At 26.0% G+C, this 22,154-nt stretch overlaps 1 protein-coding gene across 13 annotated transcripts in view; it reads right to left on the bottom strand.

Moving 5' to 3' along the window:
* Positions 1–339: 339 nt before the first annotated feature.
* Positions 340–22,154, bottom strand: part of LOC107456545 (uncharacterized) — a 30,910-nt gene continuing 9,095 nt past the window's right edge. For 2 of the 13 annotated variants that reach the window (XM_043047312.3, XM_043047322.3), the window contains exons 6-17: positions 16,356–19,512; positions 14,162–14,236; positions 13,990–14,061; positions 13,763–13,822; positions 10,670–11,008; positions 10,461–10,520; positions 9,149–9,205; positions 5,762–5,809; positions 5,510–5,560; positions 5,164–5,406; positions 4,899–4,952; positions 340–596 (exon numbers count right to left, since the gene is read on the bottom strand). In XM_043047312.3, coding sequence (XP_042903246.2) covers positions 547–596; positions 4,899–4,952; positions 5,164–5,406; positions 5,510–5,560; positions 5,762–5,809; positions 9,149–9,205; positions 10,461–10,520; positions 10,670–11,008; positions 13,763–13,822; positions 13,990–14,061; positions 14,162–14,236; positions 16,356–19,512 — 4,266 coding nt within the window. In that variant the 3' untranslated portion in view covers positions 340–546. Of the gene's footprint in view, positions 597–4,454; positions 4,512–4,898; positions 4,953–5,163; positions 5,407–5,509; positions 5,561–5,761; positions 5,810–9,148; positions 9,206–10,460; positions 10,521–10,669; positions 11,009–13,762; positions 13,823–13,989; positions 14,062–14,161; positions 14,237–16,355; positions 19,513–22,154 lie in introns of all 13 variants that reach the window. The other 11 variants (XM_043047316.3, XM_043047319.3, XM_043047313.3 and 8 more) reach the window with 11 other exon arrangements.

Raw genomic sequence — 22,154 nt, 5'->3', positions numbered from 1 at the left:
CCTTATAATTGTGAAAGAAAACAATGTTTGCACAACAAATTTTGAGAAACATCCAGATAATCTCTTTTAGTATCAACCTTATGTCATAGAGATATAACACTGATTAGTCAAATAAAGTTAATTTGGTATTGTTCAGATGAAATTATGTGCGTTTTAGATTATTTCAATTTCATTCTTAAAATCTTTCTTTACTTGGAAAAACAATAGTAATTTTTAAAAATTATAAAAAGCTAATCCTAAATATTTTGTAATGCATAGGATTGTAAATCTGTAAATCTAAGTCTGTAATATTAATTACATACTTATAATAATAAACGATAATCAAAACACAGAGCAATATTGACCAACACACAAATTTATTTCTCAATGAAATTGAATAATACAATGAATACCTACAAAATAACAATGAAAAGAAAAATTAAAAGACATATTTATCTATATTGCAATACAATAAGCTTTAAAGATATGCAATAAAAAGAAATAAATACATGCAACCTTTATTACATAATCAATATAAAATTCTAATATATATATATTCTTGGTAAATTAATTATCCCCAGTTTCATACTCATCTGTATCAGAATCATTGCCTTGAACTGAAAAAAAAAGAAGATCTTTTTATAAAATCAAAGGATTACAAAAATTTAAAATATACCTTTAGACTAGGCATTTTTCAGAATCTAAATACTTTAACCACTTGGCAGTCATGTTCTTGTATTTGAAGCTATCTTTGTATAGTAAAAATAATTTTCTCATTTTTATCACATAGAAAACAGTGAATGGGAGAGAAATATTCTCCACAATTCAGTAATTTTTTTAACTGCCAGAAACTTAAAATAAAAATTCATTAAATAAACATTTATTTTCATATTTCTCCCCATAAATTCAATCGTGATAAAAAAAACTGCAATTGCAGATTCAAAAATCAAATTATCGTAACTATGTAGACTAATTAAAACAAAAATATTTTTTTCTAAAAAATTTAAAATAATTTATTTTTTTTATAAATTTAGTAATATTTTTTATACAGAAATTTTATTATCATAGAAATTCAATTATTGTAAAATGTTTAAAATACAGAAACGTGTACATAAATTTCATTTTTATGTTGCAACAGATTATATACTTAGTGCATAAAAGTCATTTTGATATCATGATTTAAGAAGGAAAGTATAAAATAGCTTAAACCAGCTGTGGCCAACAGTGAGCAGCTTAAGTATATTAACACTTTTAGAGTTAAAAATCTTCAGTCTCTTTACTTTATCACTTTTTGAATCTCCCTACTTTAATTTGCACATTTTTCTGTAATACTTAAAAAAATATGTAATAAAAATGAATGTAATTTTGTACAGCTGAAAGTTTTAAAATAATTATAATAAGAATTCAAAAACTTAAAACTTTTACTTTTCTAAATTTCACGAAAACAAATTTACACTACAACAATACATTCATAACTAACTTACAATGAAAATTAAATTTTGTTAATAAAATCATGGAAGTTAAATTACAATAAACAAGAAAACTTACTTTTAATCACAGAAAATTAATTTCCAAAGGAAATTATTTAAAAATGTAAACTTTAATTTCTTAAGCACAAATAATAATGATGAAAAACTCACACGGATCACATTTGGTTTAATTTTTTAGCAATTCTTCAATATTCGGTAACAGAAGATGTTGAAAGTATTAAAAGGTTGAGATTCTCATCAGTGATAAACAATATTAATTCTTAACAAAATTCATTACAGAAAAATAATGTAAATTTCTGAGCTGAATTAAGGGGCAAGCTAGCTAAATATATATCTATATATATTTAGATGTTTTTTTCTTCCTATTTTCCTATTCGGAATGTCTTTGCATGCTACTTATAATGCTTTTGAGTGCCATTTGGAACATGTGTGCTATGTATTGGCCCCTCTTGCCTAAACTCATTTAAAATAAATCTAGAAATTTTTTTTAATTGACAAATACTATTATTTCCTAAGTTTGCTAACAGATATAATTTTAGAAATACATTTATTAAATCATTTGTAAAATTTTATCAATAAACTATAAGTTATTTTAATTTCCTAACAATTTTATCAACAAAATTTCTACATGAATATTTCGAAATATTGGAAAAGAAATCTTATTATATTGGTATGGAATTTAAGGATGAAATAATAAATTTTGAATATGGCATTAATAATGATACTATCTTGGGACATATTCAAGAAATTGCTATAATCACTCATGTTTGTTAATCCAAGAACAACCAAGGTCAATATTGAATCAAAAATTATGAAATCACTAAAAAATGTCAGAATTTTTACTCAGCAATAAAAAAATAAAATAAATAAAAATAAAAAAAAAAGAAATGGATGGAAAATAACCTTAACTTTTGTAATAAACTTATGAAACATTAAAATTGTTTTCTGTTAAACTGTTTTGCCATAAAGTGCTCGACTTCAAACTCAGGTCAAATGGCTACCAAAGCCAGGAGCATCTCTTCCGCAGGGGATCATAATTGATATGGCATGTCTTCAGATTAAGCTCAGAGATGTTTCTCATGCTATGGCCAATAGCCCTTTGTGAAGCTCTAGTGCAACATAAATAAAATACTACTACCATTTTTTCTTTTAGATTTAAAAACTTGGTTTATAATATTTCAAAATTTTGTCATTGAGTTTTGAAGTAACACGGGAATACATGAGAAGAGCCATTTTTTAACGGATGACAGTGGATCTGCCAAAAATTGGTATAATTATCATGGAAACAAGTTTACTTTTTCTAAAACTAATAGTGGAAAAGTAAAACAATGTAACAAAATTTGCGATAAAAAACATACATTAAAATGGGTAATGTAAAAAATCATATAAACAGCAAATGGAAAAATTAAAACAAGAGTTCCAATTAGTACAAACTTTAAAATCCAGGCCGTTACATAATTTATGCTATATTGAGAAAGTTTACTTTTCATTATAATTGTTTAACTTTCAGTTTTTGACATTTTTTTAAATTTCTCAAAAAATACTTAGAAGACCATGTTATAACTTTATAGGTGTTTAGCTCATGTGATTTTTCATACTCAGAAATAAGGTTTAAAGCTTTCAGAGGTTTGAGGGAACAACAATAAACCACATAATGAAGCAAATATTTTTGAACACCCTATACCAGAAAATCAATCAATAAGCTTTAACTTGTATCAATGGCTTGGGTTGTTATTTGCAATAACTGCATAAAATTTTGTAAACCTAACTAAAATATGCATGGGGATATTGAAATTTTTATATATAAAAGGAAAAAACTCATTTTTTTCGTCCAACATTTTTTTACTATAACTTTAAAAATATTCAATAAAGTCAAACAATATTTCTGAGCAAATAAAATTATTGATTTAATTCAATTAAAACTGTTCTGAATATAAGTATTTAAAGTATTTCTTAAATGTAAAACTTTTTTTCATAATTTTGAAGTGAATCGTTGGCAACTTATGAAAAAGATTTTATTTGAATAACTTACAAATTTAAAAAGTTTTCAAATAGCAAATTTAAAAAGTTTTCAATTTTTTATAGTTTTTGTATAGTTATAAATAGTTTTCGTACTTTTTGAAAGAAACCTGAAAATGATAAGGGGTTTTTCACAAATTATATTTCGAAAAAGATTAATTAAAAATGAGACTGGGATATTGGAGAGTGGGGATCTACTACTATAAAAGTTTGTTTTCCATCACGTGTTTTCTTTCCTTATACCAGACATTTGCATGTACGGACGATTATTGTAAGTTATTATTATTTGTTATTAAATTTTGTCTCATGATACAAAATAAAACTTGTGGAAAACCCCTTATCAATTTGACCTTTTTTTTTTTTGAAAAGTACAAAAACTACTTAGAAAATTACTAGAGACTTTTTAAATTTTTAAGATATTCAAATCAGACTATTTTTATTAGTTGCCAAATACAATTCACTTCAAAATTATGAAGAAAAAAAATAAAAACATTTCCGTGCATGCTTATATTTTGTGCAGTTTGCCAATAATTTTATATTGTTTCATTTTATTGAATGTTTTTAAAGTTATAGTAAAAAAAAATGCAAGACAAAAAAAATCAGTTTTTTTTTAAAAATAAAAATGTCTATATCTATATAAATATGTAAGCTAGGTTTATGAAATTTTTTGCAGTTATCACAAATAACAACCAAAGTAATTTATACAAGTTACAAGCATGTAGCATGATTTACTGGCAAAGGGTGTTCAAAAATACTTGCCTTTTTTCATAATTTATTGTTGTTGCCTCAAACCTCTGAAAGCTGTAAACTTTATTGCTAAGTAAGAAAAACCACATGAACTAAATTTCTCTAAAACAACTAAATAATCCTCTAAGTATATTTTGAGAAATTTAAGAAAATTTCGAAAGCTGAAAGTGACTCTTCCATTATTATAGGGTAGTGTATTTATATATCACAGAAATTTACCTTGCAGAAAATCATTGAAATTTAAGGACATTTTCTAAAGGTGACAAACTTGGAATCCTTTGAGTAATTGAAAAAAAATTATAATTATTATTTGAGCTGCCTTACTACAATACATAAACTTTCAATAGAATAAATTAATTCCAATATGTACCTTTAGACATTTTGTTTGAGTTCTAAGTATCAGTTAAATCAGTTCCATTCACAACCATCAATAGAAAATTCATTTAAAATATTACATATTCTTAAAATAAAAAACTACCATTAACTGAACATGGAACAATCTAACAGTTAAAATATTTTTCTAAACATGTAAGAAAAAGAAGAAAAAAAACAGTTGCTATAAACACTATCATAATTAACTGCATAACTGCAAACAACTGCTTGAACTTTGCAGTTAATTGTCAAAAACAAATGTTTTAAAAATTGCTGAAAAATGAAGTGTACCTTTCAATATGTTGCTGTCGCTCTGATTATTAGTCACACTGGCATTATCTTCTGCTGAATAAAGTAAAAATATAATTAACATAAAAATAATTTTAAAATTCAAATTAAATAAGCGAACACTAAGTATTAACATTTATAAACAGTAAAATTTTAGATGATTTTTGCTAAATGAACACACAGGCTCAAATAATTGAGGCACATAAAAATATTGGTTGAACTTCCGTTATTTTTAAAGATAAATATATAAGGAAACTCAATGACGTACTTTCAGGTTTGCTCTCACTATGAGTATCATACATTTTATTTTTATCTTCATCATTTTGAGAATTAGCAGCTTGTTTAATTTTGTTATCGTCGATTTGAGTATCAGCAACTTCTTTCTTTTTTTCTTCAGCACTTGAAATATCAGCAACTTCTACTTTTTTTTCTTCAGCACTTGGAGTATCAGCAACTTCTACCTTTTTATCATCAATATGAGCATCAGTAACTTCTTTTTGTATATTTTTAACTAGATGGGGAAAAGTTGGTATATAGTAGTCCTTCTCAATAAATAAAAAAAATGTGGATGTACATAAAACTCCAATCAAAAACAGTTATGCAATGTTTATTACCTTCACAATCTATTTCTACTTCTTCAGATGCTTTTTCAATTTTTTCCATTCCTGAGGGGGGAAATTCACATATTAACATATTTAATTGAATACATAAAATATTTAAACTATTTTTTGAAAATTAAAAGAATAATTGTAAACAATAATAATTGTAATACTACAGAGTGAGAGATAAATAAAATATAAATCTAGAATAAGGCATTAAATCTTCAAAGTACTTCCAGAAATTTTTAAAACAGAATTTTAACTTACCTTTACTAAAACTTGGAGATGTTGTAATGGTCTTAGAAGTGGTGTCTTCTAAATGACAGGAAAAGTTCAAAAATTATAATTATCAATAAAATACAGGAAATTTCAAACAGCGCTATGCATAAAAAATTTGTTTAAATGCTACTGTTGACATTCTTTATCTCCTTTCGTTACAGTAATATCAGATCCAGGAAATGTGTGAACTTAATACAAGTATGCCAATCAAATCCACACTTGTACATTATTGGCTAATTTTAGTATGGTTCGAGAATGATAAAGTTGGACACATATCAGAGGTTATTACGTCAATGGAAATTTTAAAAAACTATTTACATAGAATATTATTTCATTTAAAAAAATAATGGATGCTTAAATGCCATTTTAGATTTTTTCACTTTAAAATAAAAATTCATAGTGTTTTATTAATAAGTAGCATTAATAAATCTAATTGTTCTGAGATTACAACTAATTTGTAGGTTTATATGCATAAATTATTTAAATATGTATTGATTAAAATCTTAATTTTTTTCCCCAAAACTTTTATCTTCATGTAAACTATTGACAAAAATGCATTTAAATACACTAACAAACTTTCAGAAGAAGAATGTGATGTAATTTTTTTAACAACCAACAAATTAGTACATTCAATTGTTTTATTTTTTCTTTTGATATTTAAATGTTAAGTCAAATATAAATATGATTGTTGTAAAAATATATTTTTTATAAATAAATCAGGACACAGTTGACGAATAAAATAAATTTTTAAGGGAAAAAAAACTAGGAGTTTAGGTTTGATTTGTCATTGTGTGTGCATTCTGTTCTCGATATTGCTTAATAAATTTTTTCTAAATAAAATAAGTAATAGAATAGTGTTCATTAGCCAGTTTGTCATTTGCATCTTATCACAAAATTAAAATAACAAATTTAAAAAAAATATTTTAAAATGTGTTGTAAATTTAGCTTAAAATAATACTTGACAATTTTTTTGTTTAACTCAGTAGCTATATATGCTAAAGTTGCATTACATATTTTATAAAAATATCCAAATCGAATGGAAAAGATGACCAAGAATATAACTAGGCAGAAAAAAATACCAATTAGAATGCATAATTATTGATGAAATAAATCTTATAAAAAAGTTTGGAGATCAACACAGATAAAACACCTACAAAAGTGTATTCCAGCTAAAAAAAAAATTATAAAATCTCATTTAAGTTATAATTTTGACCAAAATTATTTTAAAAAATGGTAGGCCAAAATCAATAATATTTCAAATTATTTAATATTACAAGTTCTAGTCAAATAATTTGACCTACTCATTACCTGACAAAGATTTAGTTGTAATGATTTTATTACAGGTATTTTTAGACTTTGAAATCCAGAAACAAAATTTCCTTGGTAGAGAAGGATTATAATTTCTTTAAACAAAAGTTAATCTTGATTAAGAAAGAGCATGTACCCTCAATTAATTAAGTTATAGTTATGCAATGATCTAAAAAAAAATAAAGTGAATGAAGGATCACACATTGCCTATCCATAAGATTAAAAATGATTGATATCCCCTTGTAATCATCCAATTGTTTGGTGCATGCACCTCCGATATAGAGAATAAATTTCACATGAAGCATAAACTGAATTTCGCTTTTGTCAGTAGGCCTTACATGTTTATATATTTAGTCATTAAGTTTAGTTGTATGCTTAGTTAGTAGCAATGCTTTAAAATCATACTCAGTGATATATAGGTAATTAATGAAAGTTCAGTTTTGGTTCTTCGGCATAGAAAGAAAATTATTGGTGATTAATCTGATTTGTGCTGATTTCTAACAATAAAGTTGTTATTTATTAATGTTCCTGTCAAAACAGAAAAAGGAAAATATAGTTATAACTAGAATTTCTTTGAAAAATTAGAATTTATGAAAAACTGAATCTATAATTTTACTGCTAACTTCTGTAAATTCTAATATATTACTTCCAAAGAAACACTTGTTTTGACAAGTTATTTAAAAAAAGTAGAATTTTCGATTTTATTACAATGAGACAACTTAGTTAGAACCAGTTTTTACAATAAAATTCTAGTTTTGACTTAAGAATAACATTACAGGAGATTTCATATAATATGATTTGTATTTTATCCTCAAAGTCCACAGGAGAAATATGAAATGAAGTAACAAATATCTTCATAAAATGTGAATATATTATAACATGGTTTTTGTATTTAATAGTAATAATAGCTTGTAATGGAATTTTAATTTGTATGATTTATTTCAATATTACAGAACATTATTTAAAAAGTTTAATAAAAAAATATTTGAATTAAGTGATTAAAATAATTAGTACGATTATCTCTACAAATTAAAAACCATTTCCAATCAGGAACATTTGCAATAAGATTTTTAGTTTTTCCTTGGCTTAACATTAGCTTAAAAAAATAAACATATGTTTCTCTGAACAGAAAACAATAAATCAAGAAGGAAAATAATGAATAGATTTTATGTTTGCTACATGTCAAATATTTTAATAATAATAATAATTGAAAAGAAATGACACCATAATAATTAAAAATAAAAGATATAGTAATAATTAAAAAATAAATGATATAGTAATAATTAAAAGATAAAGATTATCTCTACAAATTAAAAACCATTTCCAATCAGGAACATTTGCAATAAGATTTTTAGTTTTTCCTTGGCTTAACATTAGCTTAAAAAAATAAACATATGTTTCTCTGAACAGAAAACAATAAATCAAGAAGGAAAATAATGAATAGATTTTATGTTTGCTACATGTCAAATATTTTAATAATAATAATAATTGAAAAGAAATGACACCATAATAATTAAAAATAAAAGATATAGTAATAATTAAAAAATTAATGAAATAAACATGATTTAAAATATTTAACTACATCAAGATAGTTATTTTAAAATGCAAATCATTTGAATGTTTTTGATGAATAAAATATCAAAAATTGACATTCTAATAAAAGTTAAATAAATTATGAAATTTTAAAGTTTGGTTATAAAGGAAATTAGAAGTTTGTATTATCCCTTCGAAATATATTATAAAACATTAAATGGAAGAAAAAAATAATAAGTATTGAATGTGTCTATGCGTTCAATATTATACAGAGTAAACAAAACAGGAAAAATATTTAGTTTATTTCAATTATACAAGAAAATCCATTTACTATGAAAAGTATTTGCTGTGAAAACTTTTAAAACTTAATATAACATTCAAATCATTTTTAATTATTTAAAACATAAAATTTTGAAAAAGTGAATAATAACAGATAAGTACTTAAAAATGGTAATATTTTTTATTTTGATAAACGACGTGCAATAATGGTGAAACAAAATAAATAAGCTAATTCACAAGAAAAAATGAACATACCTGATAAATCTTTATTTTCAGCAAGCAGTTTTTCAGATTCAGCCATAACATTCAATGCTATTTTAAAATACATGTTTAATCAGAAGAATTGTACAATAGAAAAACTTAATAAACAACACAATAGAGAGAAAATAATTTACAAATGAAGCCAGTCAATAATCTATCACTATCAGTGATTATTTTTCAGAACCCCCTTTTTTTATACATTAACTTTTCATTTTTATATATATTTTTCTCAGGCATTCATTTCATTTTCATTATAAAACAAAATTTATTTCAAAACATAGTATTTTATTTTATTAATAAAAAAAAAACTGCACACTTTAAATTTTGTTTTCATAGGTCATAACAGAAAAATTTAAGAAGATTCATTACAATTTTTGTTATTGCCAGTCTAATTTCTAAAAGTGCACTCAGAAGGCAAAAAGAAAGGGACATGCTGAGAAACCAGATATAAAGTTTTCAATTAAATTTTCAAAAGAAATTGCTGTTACTTACTTACATATATAGATACAATTATAATGATCAACAAATATATTTGTAGTATCCATCATTGTTTATTGTAATAAAACAACTAACACTTAAATAAAACAAAATAATAATTTAGTATGTTTAGGTAAAATTTCAAAAATTAAAGCATAAACTGTTCTGAAATAGGCTTTTTTTAAAAAGCATCAAAAATCCAAAAATAAGACTTATAGTATTTTAAGGAAGGGTGTATAAGAATTGTGTCCAGTATTGAGGATATTTAATGGACACACTTCTATAAAACAATAATCCAGCATTCTTTTGCTTACTTTCACAACTGGCTTTAACATTATAATTAAACTTAATAAAATTTACACAAAGTTTTCTTTCATTGTTGAAAGGGAGATCAAACCAGATTGAAACATACAAAACTCGTAACTGAGAATAAATACAATATAATAGCTATAATTAAAACTGAAGAATAGAAACATAAATTTTTAATTTATTATAAAATTACCAGAAAAGATAAAAATGAAAGCTGAAACATATAATTTTAGAGTCTCTTTTAAAAAAATAAGTGCATGACGCTTTTACAATACAACAGAAATGTCAGGTTCAGATTTTAGTAAAAATAATTATGAAACTTGTTGAGAACTGAGAGTTAAGGAAAAAAATCTTTAAGAATGCGTTTCATGTAACATAATAAAATATAAAATAACACATGTAAACTACAAAAAATATACTTTTTTAAAGTGTTAAATAAAACTAATTTGAAATATTTAAAAGAGACAATGGGAAGAAAAAACGAGCATAAATAGTACAATTAGAATTATATTGCACTTACCCATTTTATTTTCAGACGAAAAATCTGCTGCATGAAGATTCTCACTGCTAACTTCTACAGCTGTAATTCAGATATCTTTCAGAATAAATTTTGCAGTCATATTTTTTAAATCAGATAACAATAAATCAAGTACAAATAAAAGTTTTTCTTCCTACATTTTAGAATTAATTTTATTTTCAGCTTATAAAATAATTTTTATTATATATTACCTTCACATGTATCAGATGTAGGAACGGAAGTGCCTGCAACGGTTAAATTTTCTAATTCCACATGCAACACAGGTGGCATTGCTTCATTATTGCCAGTGTTTTCTTCCATATTTACATCAATTTGACCGGAATTCGAAACATCACAAGAAACTTCAGTATCTAATTCCATTGCTTTCTCTTCATCTTTCACTGCTTCACTAGAGGAATCATCTTTAAAAATTTTCTTAGCATCAAAACTTGGAAAATTGGGACCTTCACAAATTTTCGCTGTGTTATATTCAATTTCGATAACTTCTTTAAACAAATTTGAGTGCTTCACTGTCGTTTCACTAGCTTTACCTGTAAAATTAGATGAATCACAACAGGGAAATCTTATAAATTTAGTTGACTTTTAGAGAAATATTAAAAAATATTTCAAAAGAGTAAAGATACAGAAGAAATTTAATTAAATTTGAAGACAAAAATCAATAAACAGTATAAATGAGTGAAATAAAATTGTTTATCACAAAAAGTTTTAATTAAATTTAAATACATTTATAAACAAAAATTGACAAATAATTTGAAAATTAAAAGCAGGCAGTTATTTGAACTTTAATAGCTCCAATACAAAAATAAAGATTAGACTAAAAATATTCTTATAATTAGTCAAGATAAAATAAGAACTTTATCACTTACTTATATGAATATTTCTGAAATATAGTACAATTTCAGTTGCTGATTATCTCATGTAACAACATTTGTAAAGATTTTTTCTCCAGAATGTTTTTTTTTTTTTTTTTAAATTTCTTTTAAAAACCATACAGCACTCTGCGAACAAAAATAAGCTTGGAAGTACGAGTGTCCTCTTTTCCTTCCAATATTTTAAAGAAAGCTATATATTTTTTTTAATTAAAATCTTTTTATTAAAGTGTACGAACCTTACTGTGCATTCATAATCAAAAAAAAAATTAAATTCTCGACCGTAACTCAAACTGTAAATCAAATCAAAATCAAGCAATCAAAAACTGTAAAGCCTCAATAACTCAAATGCCACAAAATAAAAAAAATGACTCTTCACAATCAGTCGACAAAATTGAGGATCAAACCTATCCCTGAAAATCAAAATTTTTGGATCTAATGAAACATTAAAAAGCTGTTGTACAAAATAGAAATTTTAAAATACATATAATTTTGATTTTATTACATATAATTTAGATTTCTTGGAATTTGATTTTTAAAATTTAGGTGATAATTAGTCTAAATGAAAAAAAAAATGACCATTATCATTATAAAATTTTTACTGCTCTTAATAATTTATGTTTATCGCATTATAAAACAGAATAATGAAAGGAGAATGGGAAACTTTAAATATCCAGAGAATTACACAACTATTAGTTACAAAAGATAATTATGAAAGATTGCTTCCTTCCTCATGCATAATGTTTGTTTCCTAATATTCATGTATTTCTTTAAATGATTAACTCGCCAAAGAGTCTGCTTCATTGTAATTATAAAATAAAGCAGGTTTATTAATATACATGCAAAAAAGAGTTTCATTAACAATTAATTCAAACTACAAGTATTTAAGGAAAATTTAAGATTTCAATTTAATGTAAATTTACAATTTTCATTAAATCATGATCGCTATTGGAACTTTTTCAATGTAAGAAAAGAAAACAATGAAATAATTTATGCTATTTTGTAAAATAAAATACTTAATCTTTCTCTGATATATTTTATGAATACTAGGCAAGCTTTTTTTTTTTTTCGCAAAAAGTAGATCATAAACAGAAAAATAGCAAAATTTTTTTCATGCAGAAGAATCTTTTTCAAGCTGTCATTCTAAAGAAATATGTTACATAAGCATAGTGCTATCATTTTTCATATTTATATTCAACAATTTTTATATCAATTTTCATTTTTCAGTATTAACATGTCCTCTTAACAAGAGGTATAAAAATTTTTTGACAATTGGTAATCAGGAATTGTATTAATTTATGTAAAATTCATGTTTAAAAAATTATGCTAAAAATTCATGCCTTGCAACAAAATAATTGTTTCAATTTACTTATTGCTTTTATTTACTTATTCATTTTTTAGTGAAAATAAATATTATATTTCAATCAACAATAGTGTAATTTCAAATAAAAATCTGCTTTTGTAATAAAAATTCTATGAGTTTTAGAAGAAAATATATTATTTAAACTAAATGGTTATTTACAATGCAAATTATAATTTCTAGTAGATGTCAACACGAATTGAAATAATAAAAGGTTCAATCTATGGGTGAGGCAGGGATCTTGCAAGGCGTATGCCGAATTTTTTTAGGGAGAATAAAAAACAGCGAACGATAAATTTTATTTATTTTATAACTAATTCTTATGCTGATCTATATTTTTCTCTTTTTAAACTTAACTAAGAACCTTTAAATTTAAATTCTAACCTTTAAATGAAATAATCTAATATGCTTTAATACCAGTTTTTGTAAAACCATGTCCTCAAACCTTTTTCACTAAAATAATTTAATAAAGATGCCTTACTCAATAAACTTTAAAAAAATTAAAAATGGTAATCATTAAATTTGTCAGAATCACTTTTACTAATGAATTCCTTTTTAGAATTAAATGTTTAAGTTTTAAATTGGTAGCCTAAGTCAGTCTTAGTTTATCTTTTCCCTTATGTTGTATCTTAAGTCTACACCAATACAGTTAAAATGTTAACAAATAGATAAGAAAGAACTGATAATAAGTTTGTTGTCTATTGTTCTTAATTTTACAACACTAGACATGTCAGAAAAAATTTACAACCAGAATAGAAAGAATATTGTTTGCCAACAAATGCTTTTATATGTGCATAGATTTAACATGTGCTTTGCTTTTAAAAAACGAAATATAATATGATAATTTTTATTATCTACACTTTTTATAAAATAAAAAATTTAGTGAGAACAAGTGTCAGCAACATATCTTTTAAGTTTAACAAATAAGCTAATAAAATGAGGAAAAAAACTAAAAAGATTATTAAATGAGTTCAAATTATTTTTGGTAGTGAAAGTGCATGTTTGTGCTCAACTTTCAAGAAAACTGAATGAGTTTTGAAACTTTCTTTTATTACCATCATTAAAAGAAGAACCTTCTGTTGCCAGATTCAACAGTGATTGCATAGCACTTTCATCTAGAACAAACAAAATTGCATCAGTTTCAATAATTTTAAACAATATTGATTAAAATCAGCTGTAACTATTAAAATGCAAAAATAAATAAATAATTAAAATAAATAAAATGAAATAAAAAATTAAATGGAAGCAAGAAAGAATATATAAAAGAAGAAGAAAATCTTACCTTTCACTGGTGATAAAACTTTAAAATCTTCTGAAACTTGCTCATTAGACAATGAATTATCTTTAAATTCTGCTAAATAATTTGTTACATTAAAAACAGATTTAAAAAAGTAAACAAACAGAAACAAAACACTTTGATGAAGAAGGAATTGAAAATAAATTAAATAAAATACTTTTACAGCCATCAGCATGTGATATACCTTTATTATCTTCCATGTGGTGATCAGATGACAAAGTTTCTTTATTGTCTGTAAAAAAATATTAATTCAAATATTAATAATTTTTCCCAAAATTGATTTTTTTTTTTTTAATTCTACACAAATACTTCAAAAAAGCTCTCTATCAAAGCTACCCTTCCATTACAAATAATTCATAAAGTCCCATTTGCTATAGACATATATAACTGGCAAATATTCCCTTTTTTCCAGGAAATTTTATTTCACTTTTTTAAAGTTGCTTTGAAATTTATTCTTGATTTAATAAATTTGATGCAAAATGATATTTACCACTATTGTCACAGTTCGAAATTAATGGTGGTCTGAGACTCAACCACCATAAAATAGTTAACAATACTTTCCTGGAAGATTTTTCAAAACTTTTAAAATTACCTTATTTATGTATGCAAAAAAATTAATTTTAATTCAATATTTTATAATTTATCAAACTATAATTTATTAAGTGCAGGTTTTAGATTTAAGTAAAAATTATTTATAAAAGTATATTAAACAAAAATATTAATAAAATTAATATAATTGATCAAACTGAATTTATAAAGATATGTGAAAAATTAAGCAAATTAAGAAAACTTGAATAAATTCATATTACAAATGTAAATTAGTGAATGGCCGTAATTAAACTTTATTAAAATTTTTAACTTGGTTCAGAATTTCATTAATGAAACAATTTTAAAAAATTTCAATAATTTTGAAATGTAAATACCAAGAATATTGAAGCTAAACATTTTTGTCTGAAGTAAATTATTATAGGTCCCTTCAATCATAATAATTAACAAATCCGAGATCATAATTTTTTTTTAATTCAATTGTTTTTAGATAGATTCAATTATTTTTTAAGTTATTTTAATTGTTGAGTAAGAGATGAATTAAACTTTTTTTAGTATGATAAAGCTGAATAACACAGTTTTTTACAGCATTTGCAAAATGTTAAAGTGAAAAGCCCCTCACTTCATACTTCTTTTTAAAATCTGGTCTCCAAATATTATTGAGTTTTGACATTAAATAACTTAAGATTATTATTTAAAAAAATTTTAAATTATTAATACAATAGTAAAAATATTAAAAACTAATTAGTAAAAAAATAAATACGATAGAAAGTTCACAAAAATCGTTTGCCATTAATGGACAGTTCCTCAAATAAAAAATCCTATAATTAAAAAGCACAATTAATTCTTATCTTTAAAAAATTAAATGAAACAGACGGATATGGGTGTAGTGTAGAAAGACCACCTTAGTTGACAAGATTGTGATTATCTCTTATCTCTGAACTATTTTCATGTCATTTTGCTATTGATTCACTCCCCTAAATATCTAATCAATTTTACATGTTCAATTTAAGGTTCAGGAAAATAAAAAAGTCTGTTTAATAAAAAGAATAAATAAAAAATGAAGAAAAAAAAATTTTAAGCAATTTTTGCGCAAGTCAAGACATATTGAGAAATTCGCTGATTTTAGAAAAAAGATGACGATTTTGAGGAAATCATAGCGGAAATTCGCGCCGTGACAAACCTGCAGCCCTAATTATAGCACAGATCTTAAACAGAACAGTGTGAGAATCTGAGTGGCTTGTAAGCGACAAAGACAATGGAGCTCTACCAGCGATGAAATAAACAAGAAAAGTAAAATTTTATTTTGTCATTGGGGGGAAAAATTGACTCAGTAAGCAGCAAAAATTTGAGAGATTTTTCAGTTCGATTTCAAAGGGTGGAAAATGTAACCTGAAATTGTCGATCTCTTGCAAAATGCAGGACAGTTGCAGTTGAGATTGCAAGATTCTTTCCCACCAAATCCAATTCAGAGTACGGACAGCACATATAAATCCGCAACATATAAAATGATTGCATCAAACATGCAAAATGACTGAAGCTTTCAAACGCTGCGGACACCGGACTGGCGGTACACTGAAATAAATTGTGGCTGAATGACTTAAAAAAACGCCTTTTCGTACGCCTTTTTCGTAATTTGTGGCAAAAATCGACATGGTAAAGAGAAAGAAAAAAATCTTATTATCTTAGTTTGGAAAAAAGAGAGAAAAAAAGCACTTTATAAAAACAAACAATGAAAAAAACACCTTTAAGGGCTTTTAAAAAATAAAAATCTAAAATAAGCACTTTTTAAAAATGCTACGCACCTTGTAAATTCATTTTACCTTGTGAGACAGCGTCAGTTGTTGAATCAGTTCCCAGTTCCATAGCATACAATGGTTCCTTGAAATCAGACATTTGGTCAGAAGTATTTTTTACATTTACAGGACAAGGCTCTTCCAGAGGAATTTCAGCAATAGAATCACCAGTCTTATCATCATTATTATCAATATCTTCAATTATAGCATGAACTGAGCTAGAAATGGAAGTATGTGAAGATATGGAATCCTCAAACTTTTCATTTTCAGGTGAATTTGTGTCAGTTAATGTATTAGAAAGTGCAGTTGCTTCAACATTTAAATTTTCATTAACAGCAACAGATGGAGCTTTATCCCCAGTTTCCTGTAGGCCAGACATTTGTCTTGAAGCAGAATTCTCTAACATTGATTGATCACATACTGCTTCAGTTGTGAATGTCGGGGTGACTTCAGTTGCCAGGCTTCCATTATCAGGCGAAGAAACTTTTTCTTTTTTCATAGTTTCTTGCATAACTAATACCTTTTCAATGCAAGTTTTTTCATTTGGAGGTGAATTCATATCAGCTAATGAAATAGAAAGTGGATCAGCTTCAATGATTTCAGCTATATTTTCTTCAATGGAATATATTTCTTCCTCCAGATCATCTCGTAGATTAGAGACGGTACTAGAAGATTGCTTGGGAGTTGATTCATCAAATAACATTTGATCAACTTCTTCACTTATAGAAAAACTCATATTAGTGACGTGGCTATCATTATTGACATCAGCAGATATTTCTCTACTTACACTGTCCTGTTGATCAGTACTAATTGAGTCATGCCCAGCTGCAGGGTCACTTACTTCCCTTGTTTCACCAACTTTATCACTTGCTACAGAATCTAAATCTATTTCTGTGACAGAAATTGAAGTAACTGTAGTTAGTTGGCTATCTTTTTCATCAGAGATGGAAATTTCTTTTTCCATAGTCTTTCCAAGATCAGAGCTAGAAATACAAGAAGGTTGCTCAGTGGTAGAATCAAGAAACGTTTGTTCACGCACTTTCTCCTCTACAACTGTTTGCATATCAATAGTGGCAATAAGAGGAGGGACTTCATCTACCATACTTTTATTTTCTTCAACGGAGGTGATTTCTTTTATTTGCTGATCAAATACATCAGCAGTAAGATTATTTTCAGAAAGACTACTGCAAGTTGTCGTTGATTCTTTTTCAGTTTCCTTAACTTGCGTTATAGCTTTTTCAGTTTCATTGGGAGATACAATGATGCATTCTGTTTTGATGTCAGGTGAACTGGTTGATTGAGTTTCAATTAACTCAAATTTAGTGCAAGAATTTGTATCTGATATCAAGTTATTAGTTGATTCTATTGATTTAGGGGATTTAGTAAGATTGACTTCTTTTCTGTTCACTTCACCTGGCTTAAGTTTAGCTTGATTGCCATCAGTATTTTCAACAACAGTGTCCATTATTGACATTAAAGTCTCACTGCAAGGTTTTGTGTACTTGTTTAATTCTACATCACTTACAGTAGTTTTAACATCTTCTAAAGTCTTTAATAGAGTTTCAGTAGAACTTTGAACAGAATTTGTTTCAGCTTCCATTTTAGATTTGACTGCCTCAGCAACTGGTGCTTTCAAATTGCTACTAGCTGACGGTGATTGATTTACAATAGCTTTGTTACTCTGAGTAGGAATATTCAGTGACTCTGTCCTCATACCTGATAATTTTTTAGGCCATCTATGTTCAGTATCTGGCGAAGGAAGCGATGTCTTTTTCCGTTTTAAAGGACCCGTCGATTTAACAGATAAATTAGTTTCAACTGTTACTTCTGAATTAAAATCTTCAGTGTCAATATCCATGTCAACAACAGCAATTTCATCCTGGGTAACCCTAGACCCAGATGTGGGAAGATAAACAGATGCTGGTTGATTACCTAATATATGACTTGGTGGTGGAACCTGTAAAGGAGGTGGGAAAGGTGGAATATTGGTTAAACCGTATTTTTCTGGTGATAAAAGAGCCTTGGCAGTTTGAGTAGGCGGAGGTACAGTTAGAGGTGGAGGAAAAGGTGGAATAACAGGAGCACTTTTAATATCAGGAGGTGGCACTTGAAGTGGGGGTGGAAACTGAAGTGGTGGAGGAAATGGAGGAAGTTGCGCTTTCAATGAAGGTATCTGTTCAGGTGGTAATTTCTTGTCCAATTTGCTTTGAGCAAACGCTTCAGGGCATTGTATCAAAGAAGAAGGGGGTGGACGAGGTATAACAAGTGGCACCATATCAGCTTTGTTGATCCCTAAAAGTAAAAAATCTTTCTCTTCTTCAGATAGAGGTTTTGAAGCCACGTTTGCAGCAACCTTAGGAGCAGATACAACTGGAATTTGATGTGAAGCAGTGGCTGTATTTCTTTTTGGAAGTTCAATATAAGATAACTGGTATTCAGTTATGGTATTTGTAGCACTGTTGGAGTTTTGGGTTTTGCAAGAATTATCTTCCTGCTTAGTAGTGGAAAGGCTTGCTTCACTTTTACTCTGACAACCTGAAACAGGCAATTTTTTTCGCTTTGATGTTTTTGTCTTTTCAGTTTCAGATGAGTCAAATTCATTTTTTTGAGCAATGCTTTGTTTAAATTCTTCATTGGTGTAAAAAGGAATGTCCGTGGAGTCCACTGAAAAAAGACTTTTTTCTTCTTTTTTTGCAGCAGTAATAAGTTTATCATTCTTCTTTTTAAGTTCAGAAGATTTTTTTTCTGCTTTTTCTTTTTCAAGAGCAATTTTTTCATTCAACTTTGCACGCAATAATTTTGCACGTGAGCTAGGCATCTGTCCAATTAAAAATTTATTTCTGAGTTTTGTCTCAATTTCCTTTTTTGCATCATTTGCATTATTCAGAGTCAATTTAATATTTGATGCTGCTTTCGTAGGAGAATCGCTTGAGTCCATGCTATTACTTTCCTCCAGCTCAACGAAAGATTTCTCTTTATCTATTTCTTCACGAATTTTATCCTTTATCTTTTGATCTGTATCAGCATCTAGCTTGCGTTTTTTGGCCAAATTCACTTGTTTTTCAATATGTTCTTTTTTCTTTTTGGCTTTTACCATCTGAGTTATAGTTGAAGTTCTCATCAATTCACGCTTCCTTTCATATACAGGATTTTCTTTCAGAAATTGCTACATAAAATTGAATATAAATAAAATTAAAAAAATTTCAATGTCTGTTAATTTGAAATATTTTTGCAACTTAAGTGAAACTAAATGTAAAATAAGGTAATACTTGTTCATTAAAATTCATTAAAAATAATAATACAAAAACTAATACAGTAGTTCCTCCCAATAAGGGACATCCCTGGGCGAGATATTTTGTCCTTTAATAAGAAAAAAGTATACTAAACTGCAAAAAAAAAAAAAATTCTATAAGAAATTCGGTGCACACAGATTTCATTTAACTTTTCTTATCCAATCTGCAACACGTTGTGTGTCTAAGGATTTTTCTTCACCACAAATACTCCTATAAGTAATTTCATGTCTTTTTTCAAATTTGTTTAAACAAGCATTTCATGATTTGAAGTCTCATTAATCCAGGCTTTGCAAAACTTCTTTTACTTTGACTTGAAATGGTATTTTGCGTACAAAATATTTCTGTTTCTTACAGATAAATAAAATAATTTAACACTATAAGTATCCAAGTCTTGCCAAAACCCTAGTTTTTTTCATAAAAAGCGCCCTTTTTACCTGGGGATCGATTAGTTTTATTCACTTAAAAGCATACTTATATGAACCATATATAAAAATAAGATTTGCACTAAAAAATCATTGCTTGATTGTTACTAAAAGGATTAATAAAATAAATAGTTCAGAGAATGATTAGGTTTTCTAAGAGTTAGTGTTTATTTTAGTCTTTTTTCTGCCTTTTAAATGTTGAAACATCTGAAATGATTCATTAAAAAATTTTATGTTAAGCGGTCGGTTATAAATATAAATAAATACATTGTTTGAAAGAGCATGATATGTTTATATGTATTCTGCAGTTAGTGAATTCTTTGTCTTACAATGCACAAAAAATTATCAACTTTTATCATTATTTAACTTTTTGTTTGTTTGGAAAAGAATGAAAAAAGATTTTAATTTCAAAAATATCTTTTGAGCATTTCAAATACATAATTTAAGAATTAAATGAGTTTGTAGAAATGTCCATTAAACCTAAGTAATAAATTTGATTCAATTTGTTCATAAAAAAGAAAAGGAAACAAACAAATTATTTTCAATTAATACCCATATGCATCTACATTCCATTACTATATAATTTAATTATAATTCCATTAATAAATAATTTAATTTAATTATTATTATATAATTCAATCTCCCTTTTGCAATTAAAATTTTTATTAAGTAAAATATTAGCCAACAAAATAAGATACTCAAATGTTAAATAAAATATTTTTTGAAAAATACAAGCTTAATCTCAAGTGTCACAACAATTTTCCATTAAAAATTAAAATAACAGAAATTATCTCTATTTTTTATTGAAATATTTAAACACAATAGAAGGTTTTTCCCCTTTTTTAGTCCCTAAACATGCAAACTGAACTAGTCCTTAGACTAGTTTATTTTAAACAGAACTATTGTTGTCTAGTCCCGTTGCCATTGGAGAAGAAGTGAATAGTTGGCTAATTTATTTGATGAGTTGTTTTGCTTTTTAAATATTATTCTAATTTAATATTTTTCAGCAAAACTATGAGTTCAACAATCAAAATTTCCTTTTCAAATATAGATTATTTCAGAATGATAAAGTAGAGTTGATGGAAGCAGGTTTAATCTCTAGTAGAAATCTCAAAATGAAATTAGGATAATTTGGTTGCATCTTTAAAATGCTTATGGACAGGAGAAAAAAAATTTACATCTGCATGCTTTGTCCAAAAATATATATCATAATATGTATCAATTAATGTACCTTAATAAACCCTAAACTTATAATTAAAAAAAAATTAGTTTTTTTTTTCACAAACATTTACTTCATTTTTACGTTAGTTCTTTTATACTAAACATCTTATACTATACTTTCATTGTTGTTTTTTTCTCTTTATAATAAAGCTCTATTCTTTTTTTATACTTCTATTCCTTTAAAGCAGCAATCGCCTAAAGATAATAATAAATATACTAACCAACCAAAAGTATTTCAATTTTTATTTTGTATTTTTTTTCACATTTTGGAATTTTTTTTTTCTTGCCTTAATAAATAGGATGTCCTTTATTAAGAAGTAAGACAAAAAGGTTCATAATCATAGAGGCAAATACCAGCAGAATAGACTAGTATTTGAAGATGTCCCTAATAAAGATACTTACTATACATACCACACAAAAAGAGTTGTATTTTACTTTAAACATTTACCATCATTATTTTTTTTTATTTTTTTAAATATTGTATAAACTGCAAACATAAAGTTGGGTATCTAAAAATATCTACTGGAATATAGTTAAAATTGCCAACTTATGACTATATCCCAGCAAACTAAGAGTCCCCAAGTCCTAAGCCCAAACTAACTATCAGTCTTTAGAAGTACAATAACACAGAAATATATTTTGTTAGCATTTATGAAATTCAAATTAGGGCAATTTCAAGATGCATATACTACTTAATTCTATGTAGGTAAATAACTTTGAAAAAAGTATGCATGAATTTGAATAAAATACTAAATAAAAATTATACAACACTGAAATTTAATACATCAAAAAATAATAAAATAAAATTGAATACTAAGAATCAATGTCCTAGTTTTTAGTTAAATTAGATGAAATTAGAAACAGATATGAAT

Source organism: Parasteatoda tepidariorum, chromosome 8, assembly GCF_982258835.1.
Source record: "Parasteatoda tepidariorum strain Cologne lab strain chromosome 8, Ptep-v5.0, whole genome shotgun sequence".
In the NCBI taxonomy this organism is placed as follows: domain Eukaryota; kingdom Metazoa; phylum Arthropoda; class Arachnida; order Araneae; family Theridiidae; genus Parasteatoda; species Parasteatoda tepidariorum.
This window is presented reverse-complemented; position numbering and strand designations above follow the sequence as displayed.